General features: G+C 45.6%; 1 protein-coding gene across 5 annotated transcripts in view; it reads left to right on the forward strand.

Moving 5' to 3' along the window:
• The window catches only part of LOC119969218, a 102983-nt gene that overhangs the window by 46168 nt on the left and 30948 nt on the right, over positions 1 to 25867 (forward strand). For 4 of the 5 annotated variants that reach the window (XM_038802531.1, XM_038802530.1, XM_038802533.1 and 1 more), the window contains exons 7-11: positions 987 to 1533; positions 6596 to 6799; positions 7476 to 7597; positions 14279 to 14492; positions 21085 to 21288. In XM_038802531.1, coding sequence (XP_038658459.1) covers positions 987 to 1533; positions 6596 to 6799; positions 7476 to 7597; positions 14279 to 14492; positions 21085 to 21288 — 1291 coding nt within the window. Of the gene's footprint in view, positions 1 to 986; positions 1534 to 6595; positions 6800 to 7475; positions 7598 to 14278; positions 14493 to 15298; positions 15986 to 21084; positions 21289 to 25867 lie in introns of those variants that run through there. The other variant, XM_038802534.1, reaches the window with a different exon arrangement.

A 25867-nucleotide genomic window follows, 5' to 3' on the forward strand; every position in this document is an offset into this window, starting at 1 on the left:
AAGCTTGTGGGCCAGATGTTGGGAGGGTGCGAGATATCAGCCAGTGGGTTAGGGGTTTGGGAATTGGCGGGACTGAGATTGGTGGTAACTTACCCTTGCAGCTCATGTGAAAGTCGTTCATCTTCTTCCTACATTGGACGGTGGTTCTCCTTCTCATGCTGCTAGCACCCGTGCTACCACTGCCTCACAGGTTGCATTTGTCACTGTGCTGTTGGATCTCCTAACCCCTCGGGGATTCTGGGTATCCCACATGTCCTCTGCAGCATCCTGAAGCCTGGCCGGATATGCTCAACAAATCGAGGAGCAGGTCTCCACGATGTCATCCTCTTGGCTTGACTGGGAGTGAGTACTGAGGGACTGTTTAAATGCAGCTCCCTGTTGAGTCAGGCAAATCGGATGCCTGGGGACTCGGCTCAGTGAGATTCATGTAGGGGCTTGTTAAGTGTGGGTGAATAGCGATCTGGATCGTGCCCAAACAACCAGTATGAATCACCCCTCGATTCCTGTCCAAAATGACACCTAGTCATTTTTAGAGAGAATCTCGCCCATTATATTTCAACGCTCCCAGCTTGCTAGTTCTGTGTAGCTTGTGTTTTTGTTAATCAGTATTGCAATTGTGTAGAGTTTGAGATGACAACATAATCGATTTAGCAAAAGTGGGATATGGTTCTCTATAAAAGTGTGAATGCCCTGCTTCTGAGACCAAGGTCCAGTGTACAAAGCTGGAGCACCGCACTTACCAAGAGACCTCCAACAGTCAACTAGAGCAAATTAATTCTCGTTGCTTTTATTGAACACGTAGAGCAGAAGCATAATTCTGTGTCTGTGTTACAGTATTGAATGTAAAACTGTGCAATAGATTTTAACACCATTGCTTGGATGGAGGCAGGGTCAGGGAATGGTGACACTGCCTCCATTCTGAAGGTCTTGTGTCTTTCCCTTCCCTTACACTACTCCTGCTTGATAATTCTAATTGTGATTTGCAGAGACTTATGACTGTGTCCTATGGAAATGCTCACCAGACGCCCCTCACCAAAATGAGAATCCAGAAGCCAGTGGAAAGAGAAGTGCGGATCCGGATGCCTCCACCTGATCAAGGGTCTCGTTCTTCCCCACTCCGGATTCGAGTAGAGAAAGAACCAGTGAATGTTTCCATTCCAAGCAAACCTGCTGTCCCATCCTCACCCCAGCCGCAGATAATATATAGCAGTACAAGAGGAGCAAGCCCTCCTCTGCCCACCATTCACTCTGTGCAGTCTTTACAAGAACCCACAATGCCGTGTTCTGCTACTGCCATTGGCATTTCAGACTTTCCTGAATGGACGATGACTACTGAGCAAGACAATAGGGCACCTGTGACTTCAGGTGCCAGTAATGCAGCGAGATCCACAGGAAGGCCATACCAGGATGGATGTACATCCAGAGAAAAAGAAGCATTTGTTAATGCAAAAGCAAGCAACAATGCTGAGCGTCAAACCGCCTTTTCAAAGCCTGAAGTTCCTTCATCATCGAGTGCAGATAGAATGAGTTTTGGTGAGTAACAGTCATGTACCAATAAGATGGTTTGCGCTCAATTGAATTCAGATGAAGTGTTTAGTATGTGAGCCATGTTATACTGGTTACATTGTCAGTCTTGAGACTGATTGTATAGCCTCATGATAAATTGGAATTTATACCCTGAGCTAGATATTTAGGGATTTTGAAGATTCTCAGAAAGCAAAATTGATTGATTTTTAAACACACATATTTGTAAAACCAACCATAATAGATGAAATTGACAAAGAAGATGGCAAAATTTGTTTCCATTCAATATAAGTCAGTTTGATGTATGTTTTAATCATGCTGTAAATTACATTCTGTAAAGAAGGACCCAGTTAGGGTTCCACAGTGCGGATAGGAGTTTCCTGTTTTTAAAAAATCTGGATTTGAATGTCTCGTTTGATTCTCTCATGGAGTTTCAGACTGGTATTCTGATCAAATGCTTCTGAAATGATCTTGAAATATAATTACTATTAACAGAAATAAATCTTGATTTCATGGATGCTGAAAGCCTGTTGATTCTGTAGATGGTTGGTACTTTTTTCTTTGGCCAAATTTTGAAATAAAAAACCAACATTATAAACATGAAATATTTTTCTTCTAGTTAAAGCTTCATTAATCTGTGCAATAAATTATGATATCTCCATATTATATAATTGGCTGTGGAAGGCTATTCAAGATTTCAAAATGGATGCCAATATCTCACAATATCAAAATAATGCTAAATGTTCCACTTGAATCACCCCTAAACCTCAGCAGACCCTTTGATCTAACCTATTAAATATTTCTACCACTCTAAATATTCCCCAACATCTGCAACTATTTGTTTATCCTGTGAATATATAACTGGATTATTTGTGGATGTGCCTGCAAAATTAATTGAGTTGAGCATCATAAGCAGGGCTGTAACTTTAAGATAATTGATAGATACTAAAAAGAGGAGGGTGTGCACTTTATTTAAGATACAGACAGGCTGCATTTTCCTTTCAGACAAGCTGAAACTTGTTTGTCGTTGTGCCTGCTTTGTATTTAGAATCTTAAAGATTAGGGCACAGAAAATGTCAATGTCAGCATTTGTATATTGATTGTAATGTTAATGCAAATATTAATTTACTAAAATAGTATTATAACATTTCTGCCCCTCTTGACCCTCTCGTGAGAGAGTCAGTATATGAGGCTGTATTAGTTTCACCATCTATAATTTATTTTTTTAAACTGTATCCTGGAGTTTTAAATTATATCTTATTTCAAATATGCCACTTGGCAATTAACATTTACAAAATGAAAACTTTTTATAAATGAATTTTATACCTTGCTTTAATTCACATTTTAGCCACTTCATGTGATGCGTTAAAAACTTTATGGATGCGATTTGCCGCCTCGTCGCACCCAACTCGGTGACCATGCAGCTCATTTAAATATGTCTGCGGCGAACAGCCTCCCCAGCGAGGCCTGCACTGAGCAGCGTTTAGTACTGTTCCACACAAATGTGGACCAGGCAATGGGCGGAACTTGGGTGGTCGGGGATAGAGGGTGGCAGCATGGCTCTCCCTCTGCCATCCAGGCACCTTGGCACTGCCAGCCTGGTATCTTGGCACTGTCAAGAGTCCGAGCCTGAGGGGACCATGCCCATGAAAAGGGTGATGGGAGTATGAATGGCGGTTATGAAGTGGCCTCATAAAGGTTGTGGCGGGTTAAGGGTGAGGGTCCTGAAAGGGGGAGGGCCTGAAAAGTGGGGTGGGGAGGCCTCAAAGGGGGGGGGGGGGGGGGGGGGGGGTGGATCAGCGACCCCATAGCGGGTTGGCTTCTCTTGCAGGAGTGGGGGGTAATGCCCATGTGTGCGGGGAGTCACATTGCCCATGGGTGGGGTGAGGGCGGGACCTTTAAGCTCACTTCAAGATCGGGCACCCTTTCAAAATGACGACCCGATCTCTCAGGAGCTGGTCTTTGAGGAGCCAGGAGTTCAGCTCCCCACTGTTGAACAAACCTCTCCCTGGCTTCACCGGGGAGAAACTCCCCAAGGCCCCAAAAATTGACCCGGTGAGAAACACGCCGCCAAACAGGGGCAGCAGGGTAGCATGGTGGTTAGCATAAATGCTTCACAGCTCCAGGGTCCCAGGTTTGATTCCCGGCTGGGTCACTGTCTGTGTGGAGTCTGCACGTCCTCCCCCTGTGTGCGTGGGTTTCCTCCGGGTGCTCCGGTTTCCTCCCACAGTCCAAAGGTGTGCGGGTTAGGTGGATTGGCCATGCTAAATTGCCCGTAGTGTCCTAAAAAAAAGTAAGGTTAAGGGGGGGGGTTGTTGGGTTACGGGTGTAGGGTGGATACGTGGGTTTGAGTAGGGTGATCATGGCTCGGCACAACATTGAGGGCCGAAGGGCCTGTTCTGTGCTGTACTGTTCTGTTCTATGTTCTATAAACGTGCCCAAAATAACACGTAGAAATGTTTTAATTGATTGAATCGCGCTCTATGACTTTGGCCAGATTTTGGTCAGACATGTAGACAGGGAAATACCTGGCTTCGCAAACCAGAGTTTGAGAATGGCTGCCTGGAGGTCGGATATTTGGTCTGGGGGTGGAGCTCTCAAAGCCCTTTCTGACCCCATGCCACCTTAGCGCCAATTTATGCCCACCACCGTTTGTCCTTACCCCTACAATGCCAACTCACCTGATATCCCCCGGACCTTTACTGGAATTCGATTAAAACAAAGTTTTAAGTGACTATTACATTGGCAGCACGGTGGTGCAGTGGTTAGCACTGCTGCCTCACTGGGCTGGGGTCCCAGGTTCGATCCCGGCTCTGGGTCACTGTCCATATGGAGTTTGCACATTCTCCCCGTGTCTGCATGGGTTTCACCCCCAACAACCCAAAGATGTGCAGGGTAGGTGGATTGGCCACGTTAAATTGCCCCTCAATTGGAAAAAAATGAATTGGGCACCTTAAATTTATATTAAAAATCTATTACAGACTTCACTATATTGAAAAATCACTCTCATTCATAAAAAAAGACCACTCTTAACATTCCTTCACCTTCTAACAACAAACATTTAATTCAAGTGCACAATCGCTCATAACTACAAGTATTGGAATGTACAACCCCACATGAAAGAGTCTATAATCACTTGTAACTGTCAATTAAACTGTGAAATGACAGCCACCCTGAGTGATCAGGCATGCAGCATTCATCCAGCAATGAAAGCCCTAGAGTGCAAGCAGTCTCGTTTATTTTTATACACTCCGTTTATTTTTATACACTCCAGACATTATTTTCAAAGATTTAAAGGCCAGGACATTTAAGTAGCTTGATTTCTACAGACAGGGCCTCTTGTCAGGTGCTTCTGACAGTTTTAACAGCTTATTGTAACAGATTTGTTGACCGTTTCAATTAATTTGTCAGTAATGAGTTTATGTACATTTTACACACATTTATGCCTAATTTAAACAATTCCAGAATGCACAAGAACTTCCCCACAGTGCACCTTAGCTCCACCAATGCCAGATCTAAAACCTCTCCAAAGCCTGGCTATTCAAACAAATCCAGACTTCACACCTGCTTTTACCAGGTTTAATCGACACACTCCAGCTTTCACACTCCAATGCTGCCAAAATCCCACTTCAGTGGAGGCAGCTGATGATGTAAACTGGCCAAATGCCTCTATGAAACACACATGTGGGAAACACATCCTATCCTTGCGAAAATAGAAAGTGCCGTGTTCAGGGGCAGGACTTGTTTTGGGAAGTTTAGCTATTTTCACCTTGGTGGAAAAACGCTCTCCTGACAAAAATCTGGGCCTTTACATGGCAGAGTTTTACATAAACTGACTGAAGCAAAAATGACGACAGAGCAATTCCCAATCAATACAAAATCATTTTAAAATGCTTTTAAGAAAATGTCTCTCATTTTGAGTGTGTTATTTCCAAAATGGTGAGAAAGAAGTTACAGTACACAGTGACTGTAAGCCTTCAATCTAACAATACAACAGTTGTCTCAGTACAGTGTGATAGCAGCCATTATAGAAACAGGATTCTACTTCATGGCCCAGTTGGTGCAGCCCCATGTGATATACTGCCCTTACTGGTGAGAGCCACTAGAATAGTAATGTGATTCTGGTTTAATGCCTTTCACTGCATTTGCATTATCACAACTAATGGTGGCATAAAGTTAAATTTCTGCTCTTTACATTCTTTTAAATTAAATTACCCCAGTAACTAAAATATCATAACGGATTAACAATGAGATCAAGTGTATACTCACTGGCCTTTTTTTTTTAAGGTTTCATATTCTCATTCAGCCTATGCTAGTTGGGATAAAATCCTGTTTATTGGCTGTAGGATCTTGCAGGGAATGAATTTGGTAATTCCTCATGTGTCTACAGCACATAATTCAGAATTGATAATCGCATTCATGCCCTAGTTTTAATACAAGATTCTTTTTAGCATATCTTCACACTTCCCCCCCCCCCCCCTTTTGGGGAATAGCTGAGGGGGGGGGGGGAGTGGTGGAAGGATTCCTGAGTTGCTGAGTTGATTGTCAGCCCCATGAACCGCGTTATGAACGTCCTTTCCGTGGTCAACAAGTCCTGGCATTGGACTTGAACCCCCAAAAACTAATGTATCAGAATTTATCTTGCAGCACCACCAATAGAGGCATCAAAACACTCCTTCATCTGCCTGAGCCCATATCTTTGGTTGAGCAGTGTGGTTCCCAGGGTTGGTCATCTCTAAATGGGCTTGCAGACTGGTTGGCAGTCATAGCTCTGGCTATTTATCATGGAGCATTTTCTTGAGACACACAATGGTTTCTCACTGTTGGTGCATGGTGGCATAACAGGAAGGAGGGAAGACCTGACCCCACAGATACAAAAGCATGATAGGGTTTTTCATTTGTTGGCAAAATAGGCAGATGGTGCTGTGCTCTTTAGTTTTCAAGAAAGCATACATTAATCCTCCTCCTCTACCTCTCATTGTTCCAATAATGGAGCCTTTGATTCTCAATGTTTTAAAATAAATCTCTACCAATTTTTACGTTTAATGATTTGTCACTGCTGAACTTTCAGAATACCTCGGTGACCCAAGACGTAATATAAAGGTGCCGGCAGCATTTCTAATGAAGGCACGACAGAAAACCAAGCCAAAGTATGTAGCACGTTACCTCGTTCGGATGATGTTCCCAAAGGATACACTAATTTATAGTAATATGCAAGGTGACAAAACGAGAGGAATCAAACCATTGGATCCTAATAGGATCACAGCTTTACGAGGTGAGCCTTGCTTTGGATGATGGATAATGTTTAATTAGGCATGGAGATACTTTGAGTTATTTTTCTCCACCTTGGACTACCACAGGTGTTAATTGTATTAAGCCACAGCTTCTCAGATGCTGCACTTAGTTTAATGATTGACACTGCAATGACGTTTAATTGGTTGAATAATGACTAAAGCCTCGTCTTGAAGTTCCAACAAATTGATCTATTTTCACTTGCTTTTTAATTTTGCTCTTTAAACTATGAGGTTGTCACATTTAATGAACATAGTAATGCCAGTACCTGTCTCATTTCCAATCAGTGACTGTCAGAATATGGATATATCAAGAGTTCATTTAGAAAATGGAATCCTTTTTAAGCCCTGCAAAGAAAAAAAGTGATAGTTTAGCACCTTTCCCTATTTAGCAACTTTCCCTATTATATCGAAGTAATGTTCAAGTAGACATGGCTCATATTCCAAGTTTATTGGGATGCATTTTTAAAAAAATATTTTATATTACAGTCAGTGACAACAATATAATTGTTGTTTGCAATTCATTAAACTAAAACATGGACCATTTGTGCATATATTGGACAAAGGAAAAATGTAATTGAAAGTTTACAACAAATTTTAGTCGTTTGCTGTTTGTGTATTTTTTTCTTTTATTGAGTTTACCTCCTTTTTCCCCCCTAGAGTTCCTTTGCACACTTTTCCCCACGTTTGATTTGAGTGAGGAAGGCAAAGACTGGAAAACTTGTGTCTCCAATGTAAATTCCATGATACGCAGCCTGTGTTGTGAAATCCAAAGAGGAGCAGTAAGTAGAGTCCAAAGAGAGTAAAGGCATTTATTTTGTGTTCATTATTGGCAAGTACGCACTAGACTGACTTGAGCATAAACTGAAACTAAGTAGATCAAATGATCCTGCAATGCAAATAGATCTGTATTCCTTCTTGGAGAAACTTTTTGAAATGGAACAAGAAAAATGTACTGTTTACAGGCATTGGTATGTTAACATCCCGGAAATGGGGCTGAGCAGACAGGCACAGTTTAGATGTGGTGCTAAGCCATTCAGACCAATTCTCCATCTGTACTGACTTAGTTGATCTCGGATTGAGGACTTAAATCTGTTCCTGTGGCCAATAGCTAGGGAGGGTAAAAACTATCCAGGGTTTCTGTTCCTGACTACTGTCTAAGACCCCCTTCCGGAGAGGTTTGTGAAAGTCATTGCAGGTGAGAATAGTATTGGGATCTGATGCTTTCCAAGGTAGATAAGTCAGCTGATAGTCAATCTAGACCCGCACATGAAGAATGAACACGGATAGGGTATGGGAGCACCCGGGGGGGGGGGGTGTTGCTACTTGGGGTTTAAAAAACTCTTTTAAAAATAACCTTCACACCACGAGCATGAATTTGTGTAATTCTTGCCGATTCTCTGCTGCTTTGATCCACCTCCTCCTGGTGTCTTTCGTATGGTGTCTTTTTTTGTTTGGTGGCATTAAAATTCTCAATAATAACTCGTATTCAACCTTTGGGTATTTGGTGGAATGATTTGAACATGTCCTTATGGCGAACCTTCACATATGGCAGAAAGGCATTTCAAAATTACATCTTCAGTGAAGCTTAATTACTTTGTGCATAAATAGCCATTGTTACTGTGTAATGTACTAATCTGATTTGGCACATGTTTGGACCCATAGGGATGAGCATAAGTTTCAGTTTTATGTCCGTTATTAGAGTATTGCTGTTAGTAGATGTTATCTTTTCTGCTTGTTTTCCATTCTTGGAAGCAATTCCTTGGAATTTCTTTTGGAAGCAGTTCCTTGGAATTTCTTTTTAAAAATTAATTGAGCTTTTTCTTCCCCCTCCCTCTCCAAACTGACTCTTTACTCCTCCTCACTTAAAGATGGTGGGTCTTACTGCACCAGTGTGAAGCTGCATGGCACCCATTGCAAGCAGCCGTTCTTCCTTTTATGTGTCTGGATGGCGAGTGTCAGTCAAAACCATCAGAATAGACCCTAATCTTGCCCCCATCTGTTGCACATGCATGCACTATTCTAATTGAGCTTCCTAATAGGAAGAGACTGTTTCTTCCTTTACCCAACCCTCAGACTAATTGTAATGCATGATCACAACCCCAAGCTAGATTGAACAACGTGTAATGAATCAAACTGAAAATCTTGTTTCTATACCATGTGTTACATTTAGAACCTGATCTGCGTAACATTTTTGTCTTTATTTCCAGTTGTACCTTGTTTTCTTTAACACACTAGCTTTCTTTCATGTGAAAGCTGTGAAACCTGCTGTTTTGCTAGTTCAGTATAATCTTAAATACCAGCCAACAGTAAATGCCTCTTTTAATGGGCGCGTACAATCAAAACGCCTCCATTTTTCCTAATTAGTGGTTTTTATAGTAACATTTTCTGTCTGGAATGTCTACCCATGAAAATATCTGAGCTAGATTCTGTAAAAATGAAAATTTAAATAAGAGGTAAAAATATTCTGCACTAATCTGTACTGTGAATGATTACTGTATATGTATGACTTTCATTGATCTGTCCTATAGTAAATAGTTGCAGTCTCAAAGAGCAGTCGTTTTTCAACTTTAAGCTTGTATTTGCAGTTGTTTAAAGTGTTGTATGTTCACTGTCCACGTATATTAAAGTTGCTTTTAATATATTCACTCTTTAAGTCATTTACTTCTACATGTAACTTGTAGGCTGCAGCAAGGCCTAACACTACAAGTTAGATCCATATGCTCCCTGATCCAAAGTGGTACGTTTTCACCAAAATGAACTTGAAGAGCAGTTAAAATATGCCATGAGTGCAGTGGCCAAGAATCAAAATGGAAACCCCATTGCTGATGCAATGCTCCTCAGTCCTGACTGTTTTTAAAATAGGTGTGAAGGTTCAACTGGTGGGTAGAATCCGATTATCAGTCAGATTAATTCCTGAGGTGAAACTGTGGCCTCTCCAATCCCCGTTCCTACTGCATGTTGTACAAACGACCTGGATACCAGAGGCTTTTCATGATCAGCTACTGAAGCAGTGGATTAAACTCTATGTAACCAGTTGGATTTTAATAATAATAACCTTTATTATTGGTTTAGCTCACTCAGCTAAATCGCTGGCTTTTAAAGCAGACCAAGCAGGCCAGCAGCACGGTTCGATTCCCGTACCAGCCTCCCCGGACAGGCGCCTGAATGTGGCGACTAGGGGCTTTTCACAGTAACTTCATTGAAGCCTACTCGTGACAATAAGCGATGTTCATTTTCATTTCATTTTTCATTATTGTCACCAGTAGGCTTATATTAACACTGCAATGAAGTTACTGTGAAAATCCCCTAGTCGCCACATTCCGACACCTGTTCGGGTACACAGAAGAAGAATTTAGAATATCCAATTCACCTAACAGCACGTCATTCGGGACATCTGGGAGGAAACCGGAGAACCCGGAGGAATCCCACACAGACACTGGGAGAACGTACAGACTCCGCACAGACAGTGACTCAAGCCGGGAATCGAACCTGGGACCCTGGAGCTGTGAAGCAACAGTGCTACCCACTGTGCTACCATGCCACCCATAATAACATGTAAATGAGCATATTTGCAAGTGTTGGATCAGCACCAAATTACTTATTTTAAAAATGACATTTGATTGGTAGTTTAACGACAGGACTGGCAATGCCATGTATTACTTGTGGCGTTGCTATTTACAACAGTGACTCTAAATATTGTCGGAGCTGCACCACTGAATTTCTTTTGGAAAAAAGCATCTTGTGACGTCTACAAATTTCTTAATTCAAACAGGAATAGATGATGCCTGATTGCATCAAGCATACTGAGCCCTCCAGCATTTTTCTTTCATGGCCCAAGTTGCAGTTACAGCAGCACAATTCAGCAATTTCATCTCTGTGTTCATTTTAATGGAGCGGGCCATTTATAATTACTGTTCAACGGTGAGGGTTCTTATGAAACAGTACAGAAGTGTCTGGAAATTGTGGTGTATCAGGGAACCTCTTGTGTCTATGGCCCCCCCTAGGTATCAGCGAGAGTTTCAAGGTGTCACCAAAATAGCATCTTCTAAGAATAAAATCTTTAAAAATTCCCATTCTGCAAGTACTGTCAACAAAACAAAATAAGTGTGCTAACAATGTCCTTGGTGTCTCATTTATTACTAAGAGCGAAACACTGAAATATATCTTTAATCTAGCTCCCAAACAAAGTTCAGAGGAAGATGGGACTTAAAACAAGAGTAGGCCATTCAGCCCTTCAAGCCTGTTGCACTATTCAATAAGATTATGGCTGATCTGGTTGTGGTCACAACTCCACTTTGCCATCTGCCTGTCCCCATAACCCTCGATTCCCTTGTGTATTTGCCTAACTCTGCCTTGAATAAATTCAGTGGCCCAGCCTCCACTGTGGAAGAGAATTCCACAGATGAACAGTCCTCAAGAGAAAGAAAATCTTGTTTCCAACTTAACAAGAACTTAACATTCTTGAATGTGCCCCCCTAGTCCTAGTCTCTCCCACAATTGGAAACCTCCTCCTGTACATTGTATTCCCGATTTATTTTCACCATGGCCCTTGCGTTGCTGCAGTAAAACTTCCCTACATTTGTATTCCATTCCCCTTGCAATGAATGTTTTTAAAATTCTAAATATAGTTCAGAGCACTGATGCGAGGTCGGACCAATGTGCCACAAAATTGGAGGAAAGGTGACACCACACTCCCTTCTCCCAGATCCATTGGTGATGGTTGGCTGTGGGTTCTTTCCCTCACAGACCGTGCAGCATGAACTCTCCCTGTCTGCTACATTTGAATAGAGTAGGCGGGGCAACAGGTTGCTTGGGATTCGATGTCTGCTTTGTGAGGTAAAGGGCAAAAAATGAACAAAAGCGTGTTAGTGAATACAGTATTTGCCCAATCAGTGGCTCACTGCAGCTTGTCCTTAGAAGCTGTTTACAGAGCTGAGCACAGCATGGGCAGCTCATCAAACTGTCCACTGCCACCAGATACCAGCAATCCGGATCCAGCTCTCAACCAGACTGTCATTCACCAGAGGGTCAGCTGACCGTGAATGTTGACATTTTTTAACACTGCGAAGAGAACTTGGAGCTTAGAGCACCATCTGCAATGTGCATCTCTCTGACACTCTGCTAAGGGATCTTGCTGTGCGTGCACTTGCTGCTGATTAAGTGCCACACACATGTGGCAGGAGTTATACATAAATAGCTGTGTTTTGTTACACCGGGCAACTGGATTTTTTTCTACACGGGAGGGGGGCTACAGAAGTAAAATGATTGAGAACATCGGTGTTTGTAATGGCAAAGGTCACTCTCTCTCTCCCTCTCCATGATTTCCTGGAATTTCTGCACCATAATTTTCAGCAAATTTAGCCCCATGATATCATTTTAATTCGCTCATACAGCTTTGTGATTTGTTTCTTGAAATCATGGCTAGCTGGTATGTTTTAAAGTTGTCTATATTTGAATTTTTTTTACGGTTTTAAATTGCATAATGGGGTATAGCTTTCTATAGTGAATGAAGGACTGTACAGAATTCAATCAATTCAGTCCCCTCATCTTCACGACCAGCCCCAGTGAAACACCTGCCCCACCCATCCCTTCCTCGGTGTCGTCTGATCCCCCATCTTCAGGTCCGTCTCCTGCAAAAACACGTCTGCACTCAGACTCCTCAGACGCACGAACATATGTGATCTTTCAACCCTCTCACATTCCATGTGGCCCTCCCTCCCTCCCCTGTCGATCAACCATACCCCTTTTTAAGCTGGCCCGTGTCACATGCCCCTCCAGGCCCGCCCACAGATGTGCGCCACCACCTCTCCCTTCCCAACTGTGCCACACCAAGGTCAGCAACTCTTTTCCCCCCCACCCCCACCAAATAGAGTCGACCCCCCACTTCATTCCCATTAACTAGCCCACCCAGCTAGCATGGTGGCCATGCCCTTGGTCTCTTGACTTCCCCTCACCCCTCCAGTCTACTTCCCAAATCCTCCCAACCATCAATATACATAGGGCACACTCGCCATCACCACTCCCCTGTCGAAGCCCATCCCAAGTGCCCCATAATGAACATAAAGCTCTTCAAACTTCAATGTCCTCACACTCCTCCCAGTCCACGGTCCCTCACAAAATTCATCGCCTCCTCTGGCAAGTCAAAATAAAATTCCTGCTTTTGATGCGTCACCCAAAAGTGGGCAGGGTACAAAACCCAGAACTTCACCCCCTTCTTACAGGGCTGCCTTTATCCAGTTATACCCCGCCCTCCACTTAACCAGCTCTGTACCCAGGTCCTGGTAAATCCGCAGCTCACTCCCTTCCCAAGTGCATTTCTTCATCTACCTCGCCCACTTCAGAATTTTTTCTTTGTCCAAAAATCGATGCAGCCTCGTCACCATCGTCCTTGGCGGTCCCCCCACCTGCGGCCTCCTGTGTGCCTGATCCACCTTGAGGGGCTGATCAAAGGCCCCCTCCCTCATCAACCTCTCCAACATGCTCGCCACATACTTGGCGACCTCCGCTCCCTCAATGCCCACAGCCAACCTGACAATCCTCAAATTCTGCTTCCTGGAGAGGTTCTGGATATCCTCCAATTTCTCCCTTAGCCTCTTCTGACTGCTCAACACCATCCCCATCTCCACCTCCAGCGATGTCAGCTGATCCTCATGCTCCCCACCGACCCCTCAACCCTCTGGATGGCCAGGCCCTGAACCTCTTGACTCTGATTTTCGTCATTCCACCATTGACCGCCATCTGCAGCTGCATAGACCCCAAGCTCTGGAATTCCAAAACACCCCCCCCCCCCCCCCTCCCCCACCAAAAACAACCCTCCTCCTCTCGACCACTCATTCCTACTTTAAGATACTCCTAAAAAAACACACCTCTCCTCTGCCCTACCTTTCCTTATGTGGGTCATTGTCAAATTTTATTTGATGTACTTGTGTGGAACCTTGGGATGTTTTGCCATGTTAAGATGCTATGTAAATACAAATCATTAGCATTAATCATGATTATTATTAAAACATAATTAATTTTGCTCCTGGTCTTGATAATCTTAGTAAATGAACAGGAAAAAGTAGGTCATACATGTTTGGAAGGATTTGTTTAGACATCTTACATTTGCACAATCTTGTACATCCTAGTGGCTACACTGTGATTTCAAAAAGATCATCATGTCACCAAAATATTATTTTCATAACTGTACCCATGCCAGATTGATTCTCCTGGGTGCAGGGGATTCTCCTGGGTGCAGGATTACTTTAGCATGGGATTACTTACTGGCCTTGATGTATTATACAGCAGTGTCCCAGACCTGTGACAAAGGATGATGTGATTTTTTTCAGCTCTTCAACTGAGCAACAATTTGTTTCAACATCTGTTCAGAACTTAACTTATATTTTGTACTGCATCATAATTTTAGAAGCTGAGCGGTTCCATGTTAATCCTATTTATTAGCCGTTATTTCTGGCCATTAGGACCTCACAGGTGACAATGGGAAAGAACCAGAACAGGAAGGAGAAGGAGCAGGGGTATGTGTCAATCTGGATTCTGATGACAAGGATGAGCTGATCCCTTCTCAAAATCCTGAGGAAGCCAAAGCAACTACGGAGGTACAGCAACAGGATTGGGAACAACAAGACACCTCTACAGTGCCAGAGAATGATGAGCAGAGAGCCTTTGAACCAAAAGGTGGAGAAAATAGCCTTTAATACTTTTTAAATTTTAAGTACTGGTTTCACAACCTATTTACACATGTTCAAAAACAGCAGTGGTGGAAAATATTCATTCAAATCAATAAGGATTAGTATGCTTCATCTTTATAGTACTTTTTGCATTTCCTTACTAAACGGATACTCCCCATCAAGATCTAATTTAAAACACAAATGAATACAAAGATTTACGATTAACCCTATTTTTTGAATTTTCTATGTTTTTTTAAAAATGAGTTATTTTAAAGACTAACTTGGAAGGGACACTGTACCAGCAGTACAAAGGATTGGTGGTAATCATAATTACAACTATATCAATTTTGTATAAGATGATGATTTTATCAGGATATACTGATTACTTAATTGTTTGTGCAGTAATGGTATCGTTACCATTTGGCTTTTAAAAGAGGGGAGCGGGAACGGATGCCGTTCCTGAAGCTTCCAGTTTAGAATGTCCCGCCTGTTGTTTGTTTAATTTTCTGATCAAGCAGCGTCTGGGAAGAAGTACCGATCAGTATGATTCTTTTTCCCTCCGCCTCTCTCCAACTCTATTTGTGAGTCCTCCATTTACCACTGACTATTTGTAGAACTTGTCAACAAATTCTTTACTTCCCACTGCCGAGCAAGGTTCACGAGACTGGTTAGTGTGAAAATATGGAACACCAGTACCAGGGAAAACAATGGGACTGATTTGTCATCCTTTTGTCACAGCCCAAAAATAAGGATAGATGGCTAAATAGAGGAGAAACGGATCCCACTCATTGTCAGCTCTGCTCACATTTCCAATGGCGTCTTAAGGCAGATATTGGAAACTCCGATTCAAAGCAGGCAGGAATTTTATTTGTGTGTGAAGGACATGTGGAAGTCCTCAAGAGGATTTACTGATGGATGGGTTTCCTGGACATCACATTCAATCCATGCCCAGGGCACCTGGCATCCAGAATCGCTGAGGAAAGCTGATGTGGCTTTTTAAAGATGAGTGTCTTAACCAAATTCTGAGCCATTTTGTTTGTATTTGTTCTCCTGCCATTTGACTTTCATGAGCATTTGTGCCTGCTGTCCTTATTCCTATTACAATTGCTGATCCTTCCAGGAATCTTCCAGGGTGCATTACTATCAGCCCCCATCTATATACACACACACCTGTACGAGCAAAGGTGAAGTTGCCTCCAAAGCGAAAATGCTGGAAAATCTCAGCAGGTCTGGCAGCATCTGTAGGGAGAGAAAAGAGCTAACGTTTCAAGTCCAGATGACCCTTTGTCAAAGCTATAAGACTGAGAAAGTGGAAAATATTTATACTGTGGAGTGAGAATGAAAGATGAGTCATAGCCACAGAAACCCAGCGAATCGGGTGCTAATAGCCACATAAACCACGGAGAAAGAGTGCTAATGGCAGTCCCCAGAGAGAACGAAAGGTATGAACGGCCAAAGGCAGATAAACTAACATCAGAGGGTAAACTGTGACAGATGTAGATGTGGGGAGAGGGGAAGCAATACGGAGAAAGAATAAGGAAAGGTGGATAAGGTTGGGAGGGGGGGGTTAAATATATATTAAGAAAGACGAGGAAGAAAGAAGTGGTAAAAGACAGTTAAAATGAAATGGGATGAAAACAAATGGGGCGAGGTGGGATGGAGCTAATCATCTGAAGTTGTTGAATTCGATTTTGAGACCGGAAGGCTGTAGCGTGCCTAACCGGAAGATGAGATGTTGTTCCTCCGGTTTGCATTAAGCTACGCTGAAACATTGCAGCAGGCCAAGAACAGACATGTGGGCATGGGAGCAGGGTCTTGTGTTAAAATGGCAAGCAACAGGAAGGTCAAGGTCCTGAATGCACACAGACCGAAGATGCTCAGCAAAGCGATCACCCAGTCTGCGTTTGGTCTCTCCGATATGGAGGAGACCACATTGGGAGCAGCGAATGCAATAGACCAGATTAAAAGGGTGGAAATGAAACACTGCTTAACCTGGAATGAGTGTTTTTGGCCTGGCTTATTAAACATGGAAGAGGTAAAGGGGCAGGTGTTACACCTTTTGCGATTGCATGGGAAGGTGCCATGGGTGATGGGAGAGGTGTTGGGTATGGTGGAGGAGTGGACTAGATTATCTCGGAGGGAACATTCTCTACGGAATGCTGACAGAGGGAGTGAAGGGAAGATGTGTTTGGTGGTGGCAGCATGCTGGAGTTGGTGGTAATGACGGAGGATTATGCTTTGCATACAGAGGCTGGTGGGGTGAAATGTGAGAACAAGGGGGACTCTATCCTTGTTCTGGGAGGGAGGAGAGGGGGCGAGGGTAGTGGTGCAGGAGATGGACCGCACACTGTTGAGGGCCCTGTCAACAACTGTAGTTGCTTCACTTGGAAAACATTGTGCTTGCTCAAGCTCTTCTTCCTAAATAAACCTGTGCCGGGAAACCTCAGCTGCTATAATACATGAGCACCTTATTAACCATTTTGCGGGTAGTTAATCAAAAGCACCCCAGTCACAGCAAACCATGCAAAGTTTTGCCAGGAGGGGCATTACTTGATTGTTCACACCGATCAGGATGTCACCAATCATTTGCCATCTCCATAGCCATGACTGCCAGGACCATTCTTCTCGGGAGGTGGGTAAACAAAGAGGCTGATGAAGAGCTGTGCCTCTGATGCAAGGACACCTGTGGCTGTCATGTACCACTGAGCTAGGCACTTGAGGTAATAGCCAGTTTGAATGGGCATTCAGTCAAACATCAGGTCAAAGCTGACCACAGTGGTGACCTATGTGGCTGGTTCCATCACCTTTAGTAGCCTTCAAAGCATCAAGTTGGGTATTAGATTGTTCTGTCTTGTCTGCAGATTCATGTCTTCACCTTGGATGCTCTCCCATCATTTCTTAATCTCTGCACCTTCAGTTTTGAAAAAGGCCATATAGGCGTTAAGATGCCCCTTTTAGGCTCTCCTAAAGGGCTTTCAAAATGTGTGCACTTCGATTGGCCCCTTTTACAGGTCTTGTGGCACAATGGGTGGCACCCCTGCCTCTGAGCTAGAAGCCCCAGTTTCGAATCCAAGAGGGGCTGGTTTAGCACAGTGGGCTAAACAGCTGGCTTGTAATGCACAACAAGGCCAGCAGCGCGGGTTCAATTCCCGTACCAGCCTCCCTGAACAGGCGCTGGAATGTGGTGACTTGAGGCTTTTCACAGTAACTTCATTGAAGCCTACTTGTGGCAATAACGTTATTATTATTAAGATTTGACGGCCAGGGATGGTATGCACATAACACGACCAAACAAGTTGACTATCAACCTGTAAATCTTTCCAATACGTCTCGGGCGGGCAGTAAGAGCAGGAGAGTTTCCTGATCAGCCATGCTTGATGTGGAGTAGCGCCCCTCAAACTATAACCTCTGGTAACAGTCTAGTGACCTGTTCCAGGTAAACCTAGTTATGGAAACAGGCATAAGTATGTTCTTAATCTTCCTTGTGCATTTTTAGGTGTGGGGGGAAGAAAAACTCAAGAAGAAGATTGGTTCCTTCACTTTCAATTTAAATCAAATCCAATGTTCAGATCCCACCACTATTCTGCACCCCTTGCTGTGATTGATGAATGCACAAAGTTCTGTTCAAGTCCCAATAGAGGGAGAGAGCACAAAAATCAGGCCAGCACTCCAGCGCAGTACTGAGGGAGTGCTTTACTGGCATTGCTGTCTTTTAGATGAGATGTTGAAACGAGGTTGATATAAAATATTCCATGGTACTATTTTGAAGAAGAGCAAGGGAGTTATTCCTGGTATCCCTATCACTATCAGACACAATATTATCTGGTCTTATCACATTGCTGTTTAGGGTGGCTGCATTCCCTACATTGCAACAGGGACAATACATCATTGGCTGGGAAGCGCTTTGAGATGTGCAGTGGTCACGAAAAAGTACCATATAAATGAAAGTCTTTCTTTTAATCACTATTAATTGGCTGGGGGGCATTATCATGAGTGACTAGCTCCACCTCAATCTAACCTCCAGCTCTTAGCGGGTGAAGAGCAATGCAGGAAGTGAACCTGACCTGGGAAATGTTGACACACAATGGTGGTCTCCAGGGTTTTCAAAACCTGCACTGAAAGCCCTGGTGGAGGGTGAAAGGAAGAGTGGTGTCCTGTTTTCGTAGGAACCAGGCTGCTCAGAAGGCAGTGCGAGCAGATAGCCGTAGCGGTCAATGCCAATTGTCGGGCCTGGAGCACATGGATCCAGTGCTACAAGAAGTTGAGTAACCTCTGAATAATCAAGGTCAGTGAATACATCATCAAATGCCATATTCCATCAACTACTCCACTAGTTTTATAAATTGCTCCATTCACCGCAACAACTCTAATCATTCAGGGCATCTATCTGGCATTTGCATGTTCCACCACACCCTCACACACTTAGCAATGCTGCAGAATCTTTACTGCAATATCATACCCCCATGGGAGAGATGGTACTGACCATTATTGGGATGGCCATTCAGGAAGCAGTCGACAGCCTAAAACTTAAAACCATTGAAAATTATATCCTCATATCTAATTCTCCTGCTTGCATCCCACCTCTCCCACATACTGTGATTTCCAAGATGCAGTTCTTACTTCCTCCCTCCACCATAACCCAATCCACGTGCTTTACACAAGAAATACATGGCCAGGCTACAGATAGGCAGTGATGATGAAAACGCACCCATACTCTATTTCACACTCGCAGTCACCAGTGTAGATACTGACACTGCACATGTTGAGAAGAGAAAGAGGTGAGATCGGCACATTATAAGACAGCGGACACAAATGGCCTGAAGCCAGGGCAAGAGGCCAGAAGGGAGCCAGTTTCAGCTAGTCAGAAATGAGATTGCACATAAGTTCGACTGCTGAGTATTACAATGAGAACTTGGATGGCAGTTTATAGAAAAACACTGATGGGTATAGATAACAAAATGTTTGGAGTGTTGGGAGACCTGCATTCCATGTCCAAGGAACATGAATGGGTACAGCAGCAACTTGGCACAGGGCTTTGTGCAAAGCTTTGGTGCCCTTCCTTTCTGGCATGGTCACCTGGCCATACACTTGTGGATCCAACATAATACAGGGACGGCCGATGTCCCAGCTTCCATTGCGGCACTAGCAGAAGTCACTCAACCTCCAAATGCTGCACTGGGAGCTCAGACTGAAGTCATGCAAGGATTAGTTTGCTGCTATGTAAGTCCAGACTGCTGCCACGTGGGCTGGGTTTGCAGCATTTCACAACAGGCCAGCAAATCTATCCTCCAAAAAATTGATTATTAGAGTTGCTGAAGGGTCGGCCTGCGAGACTAGCAATGTCCCCATGAAATCCAAACCTGTTGTCTTCCTCTCAGGAAAACAGTATTTGGCCTATTCTCTGCGCCACTCTGCTTTTTACCATTATTGTTGCCTATCAGCCAGCTAGTGCGCATTGTTGAGATTGTGCAGCCCGAAGCTGGACCTTCTAGGACCAGAGCTGCTCAAGGTCATCATCCAAGCCCATCTCCATTTTTGGTCTTTTCTCGACAAATACATGGATAGGATTCGTATGGAGCGATACGGCACTAGAAAGTGGTGAGGGTTTCAGCCAAGGGTGGCATCATGACCAGTACAGGCTTGGGAGGGCCGAAGGACCTGTTCCTGTGCAGTTTTGTTCTCTGTTCAATTGAAAGTTAGCAGCCTTCCACCAGCTATTCTGGGGTTGCACGATGTAGGAGCACTAGGATAGCACAGCTACTAAAGGAATATCAGTACTTCATGTTTTCGTTTATAACTTTAATTTAGAATATTTATTTTGTCGTGGTTATTATTTTTACATTGGAGTCAAATGAACACTGCTGGTAAATCACAAAGAGGTGTGGGACTGTTGGTGAATGAGACATTGGGATTGGGATATTCGGTATTTCATTCACAAACTGTCCAAGCAGAATGGGACTGTCAAGGTAGCAATTGACCTGTAGCTAGTCGATGATCCCTTTAAATAACTGGTGGAGGGTGGGTGCGTGGGTGGGTTGGGGGTTGCACACCGACTGACATCCTAATCAACCTGCTCTCATTAATGTGTGTGTGATAGATCCTTCACTGTCGCTGAGTGAAAATCCTGGAACCACCTCCATAAGAGCACTATAGGCGTACCAACACCACATAGACTGCAGCAATTCAAGGCAGCAGCTCACTGCCACCATCTCGAGGGCAATTGAGGATGAGTAATAAATGCTGGCCTCGGCAACAATACCCACATCTCATGAACAAATAAATAAATTAATGCCCTCACTTGTGCATTTTACTTTGCATGGAAGTATGTGTGTGCACCACTGCCATGGGCGGCAATTTGGAATTTTAAGGGCATAATTAGCACAACGCTCCCACATTTGTCACCCCTGATCTCTTTGGTGCATCTGCAACAATTCCGAACCATTTAAACATGATTTCAATGTAGATTGATCCCGGTACACATGATGGTTCAGCAAGATGTAGAGCTTCAATCCACGATGAAGCATTGAATTAATTAACCTGTTTTATTCTCATGTATGCTCAGCAAGAGCATTTCTTTGACTGTCTCTTTTCCTCACCAGAAACTCTTGGTAACCCAGCTCGGCAAGTTCGACTCCCATATTCTGCTGCATATGTCGCGAAGCAAAAAACAAGACCAGAGCTCGCAGCCCGATACCTGGTTCGACATCTGTTTCCTGAGGAGGTGCTTGTCAGAAGCAATGTATATGGAAATCTAGATCGAGGCATAGCTCCTTTAGACTGCAACAAAATCAGTGCTGTCCGAGGTATTTAAAGATAATTGTCATGATTCAACTTGCATGTCTTAAATATTAGAGCACAATCTGGTCCAGTGAAAAAGGCTTAATGATTTCTTTTTTGGAAAATATTTTATTGAGGCATTTATATTTATATATTCATACAACAAACATAATCACAGATCAAAAAAAGCCAACAGGGCTGCAAATAACGAAGTCAACAGAATACCTAACACCCCACCACCATCACGCCCCCCTGCTGACATCTTAACTTTTCTTGAAGAAGTCGATAAATGGCTGCCACCTCCGGGAAAACCCCTCCATAGAACCCCTCAAGGCGAATATTATTTTTTCTAGCCTGAGAAACTCTGCCAAGTCACTCACCCACATCCCCGGTTTCAGGGGAGCCCCTGAAGCCCTCCATTCTAATCATATCCGTCTCCGGGCTACTAGGGAGGCAAAGGCCAAGACATCGGCCTCTCTCGCCCCCTGGACTCCTGAGTCTTCTGACACTCCGAAGATCGCTACTTCTGGACTCGGGACCACCTTCAGCTTCAGGACCTCCGACTTAATGTCGGCAAACCCCTGCCAGAATCCCTGAAGCCTTGGACAAGCCCAAAGCATATGGACCTGATTCACGGGCCACACCTGTCTTCCACCCCTTCAAAAAACCTGCTCATCCTGGCCACTGTCATATGCACCCTGTGGACCACCTTAAACTAGATACGGCTAAGCAGTAACTCTCCTCAGGGCCTCCTGTCACAGCTCAGCCTCCAACTTACTACCCAACTCTTCCTCCCACTTGCGCCTCACTACCCCTATCGGGGTTCCCTCCCAGTCCATCAGGTCCTTGTAAATTTCTGACACTTTCCCCTCCTCCACCCCTGTTCTTGACACCACCTTGTCCTGTAGCTCCTGGAGCGGGAGGTGAGGAAAGGACGCTACCTGCCTCCGAACAAAGTCCCTCACCTACAAATACCGGAACCCATTCCCGACGTGTGGCTCAAATTCCTCCTGCAGCACCTCCATGCTCGGGAAGCTGCCCTCAGTGAACAGATCCCCAAACCGCTCAATCCCCGCCCAGCGCCATCCAGCACCCCTGAATAAACCGGTAATGTCCACAACGGTGCCCAAACCGAGGCCCCCTCCTGCCGCCACTGTCCCCACGCCTTCTTTGCCACCACCACCACCGGGCTTGTGAAGTACCTGGTCGGCGAGAACAGCAGAGGCGCCGTCAACAATGCCCTCAAACCCGTATCCCTGCAAGAGGCTGCCTCCATCCGCCCCTCCCGCACCACCCACTTCCTAACCATAGCTATGTTCGCCACCCAATAATGGTTCATGAAAACTTCGCTCTTTCCCATATTCAATTTGTACCCCGAGAACCGTCTAAATTCCTCCAGAATACTCATAATTCCCCCCAATACCTTCCAACGGGTCCGAAATATAAAGCAGCATGTCATCCACAGTCAACGAGACCCTATGCTCCGCCACCCCCCCGTACTATCCCCTGCCATTCCCTTGACCCTCTCAGCGCCATTGCCAGTGGCTCTATTACCAAGGCAAAGAGCAATGAGGAGAGTGGACATCCCTGCCTCATCCCCCGATGCAGCCTGAAATATTCCAAGCTCACCCGGTTTGCCTGCACATTCGCTACTGGTGCATGATACAGCAACCCAACGCAGTCCACAAACCGAAACTGCCCCAGCACCTCCCACAAATAGTCCCACTCCACCCGATCGAAGGCCTTCTCCGCACCCATGGCGACCACCACCTCCACACTTCATCCCTCCGGTGGCATCATTATAACATTCAGTAACCTCCTGATGTTGGCCGACAGGTGCCACCCCTTAACAAACCCCGTATGGTCCTGCCCTATCACCCCCAGCACACAGTCCTCAATCCTCAAGGCCAAATTCTTGGCCAGTAACTTGGCATCCACATTTAACAATGAAATGGGCCTGTAGGACCCACACTGCTCCGGATCCTTGTCTTTCTTTAAAATTAAGGAGATCGAGGCCTGCGATAACGTGGGGAGGAGCACCCCCTGCTCCCCCGCCTCATTAAACTCCCTCACCAGCAGAGGCCCCAGGTCCCCCGGAAATGATTTGTTTTGAAGAATTCCACTGGGAACCCGTCCGGGCCCAGGGCCTTCCCCGCCTGCATCACCCCAAGACCCTACACCACTTCCACCAGCCCAATAGGGGCTCCCAATCCCTCCACCAGGTCCTCCTCCACCCTCAGGAACTCCAACCCCTTCCAAAATTGCCTCATTCCCTCCACCCCGGCTGGGAGCTCCGACTTATCCAGCCTCCTATAAAAGTCCCCAAATGCCCCATTCACCCCCACCAGATCCAAGACCATGTTTCTCCCCCTTATCCTTCACTTTCCTGATCTCCCTCATTGCCTCCTGCTTCCTCAGTTGATATGCCAACATCCAACTCGCCTTTTCTCCATATTCATAGACTGCCCCCTTCACTCTCCTCAACTGCTCTAATGCCTTACCTGTGGATAATAACCCAAACCCCATCTGCAGTTTCTGCCGCTCCCTCAGCAACCCTGCCTCAGTGCCTCCGAATACCCCCTATTCCCCTACAGGAGCTCCTCCACTAACCTCTCCATCCCCGCCCGCTCCGTCTCATCCCTGTGTGCATGTATCGAAATAAACTCCCCCCCCCCCCCCCCCCCCGCCTTACTACTGCCTTCAATGCCTCCCACAGCGTGGAAGCCGAAACCTCACCCGTGTCGTTCAGCTCCACATATCCCCGAAAGGCAGCCCTCACCCATTCACAAACCTCCTCATCTATCAACAGCCCCACATCCAACCTCCACTGCAAGTGCTGCCCCCCCCCCCCCCCGCCCTCCTGCAAGTCCGCCTAATGTGGCACATGATCCGATACTCCAATTGCCGAATACTCTGAATCCACCACCCCCGCCAGCAACGTTGTATCCAATACAAAATAGTCAATTTGGAAGTACACACTGTGCAAATGGGAAAAAAAACGAGAATTGCTCGTCCTTGGCCTATCAAACCTCCATGGATCCACCCCCTCTAATGCGCTCTATAAACCCCCTCAGTTCCTTTGCCACCGCCGATACTCTCCCAGACTTTGGACACGACCGACCCAATTTTGGATCCAAAACTGTATTAAAATCCACCCCACCCCCATTATCAACCGGTTCAAGTCTAGGTTTGGCATCTTGCCCAACACCCGCCAACATCGTCCCAGTTCAGGGCATAAACATTCACCTATACCACTGGCATCCCTTCCAATTTCCCACTCACCATAACATGCCTCCTTCCAGAGCCTGCCACTATGCTCCCCATTTCAAAAGTAACCCGTTTATTTAACAATACCGCTACCCATCTCGCCTTCAAGCCCAATGCAGAATGAAATTCCTGCCCTACCCACCCTTTCCTAAACCTAGTTTGATCCCCAATCTACAGATGCATTTCTTGCAGAAATGCCACATCCGCCTTTAGACTCCTCAGATTTTGCAAAAACGCGAGCCCTCTTGACCGGCCCATTCAACCCTCTGACATTCCATATGATCAGCCTGGTTTGGGGGGGGGGGGGGGGGGCAAGCTCCCTGCGGCGATTCTCCGACCCCCGATGGGCCAAAGTCCCGCTGCTGTCAGGCCTCTCCCGCCGCCGTGGTTTCAACCACCTCTGGTGGCGGCGAGATTGGCGGCGCGAGCGGGCCCTCGGGGTCCTGGGAGGGGTGCGGGGCGATTGGACCCCGGGGGGTGCCCCCACGGTGGCCAGGCCCGCGATCGGGGCCCACCGATCGGCGGGCGGGCCAGTGCCGTGGGGGCACTCGTTTTCTTCCGCCGCCACCACGGCCTCCACCATGGCGGAGGCGGAAGAGAATTCCCCCTACCGCGCATGCGCCGGTGGTGACGTCAGCGACAGCTGACACACCGGCGCATGAGCGAACCGGCGAAGGCCTTTTGACCAGCCCCGACACCGGCCGGTAGGTGTCAAAGGCCGTTGGCGCCGTTTTAGCGTGACGCCAACCACTCCGGCGCGGGCCTAGCCCCTCAATGTGAGGGCTTGGCCCCTAAAGGTGTGGAGAGGCCCGTGCCGGAGTGGTTGGCGCCACTCCGCTACACCGGGACCCCCCGCCCTGCCGGGTAGGGGAGAATCCCGCCCCACATTTCAAAAGCCCCTCCGGTCAGGAGTCCCTCACCCCCCCTTCTCAAAATATAATAATCCCAACCACCATAAACACTCTAATCACCTGCTCACCCCCCACTGCGTTTCCATGAACCAGCCCGCCCAGCTAGTCTGGTAGCCCCCGCCCATGGCGCCTAGCATCCTACCCCTCCCACCCAGCTCAAACACTGTCCCGGTGTAAACAACATCAATATTCAAAACCCAAAAACAAAGAAAATATTAACCACCCATCCCCCACAGCAGGACAAAGATCAATGGCCCCCAGAACAAAAAAAAACACCCAAAGAAAACTAAAAAGAACACCTCCTCCAAAGTTCAATGTCCTCCTTCTCTGCCAGTCCATTGTCCCTCACAAACTCCATTGCTTCCTCCGGTGTCCCGAAATAAAGGTTACAGCCATTGTAGGTCACCCAGAGGCAAGACGGGTTCAG

The sequence above is a fragment of the Scyliorhinus canicula genome, chromosome 7 (assembly GCF_902713615.1).
Source record: "Scyliorhinus canicula chromosome 7, sScyCan1.1, whole genome shotgun sequence".
NCBI lineage: Eukaryota > Metazoa > Chordata > Chondrichthyes > Carcharhiniformes > Scyliorhinidae > Scyliorhinus > Scyliorhinus canicula.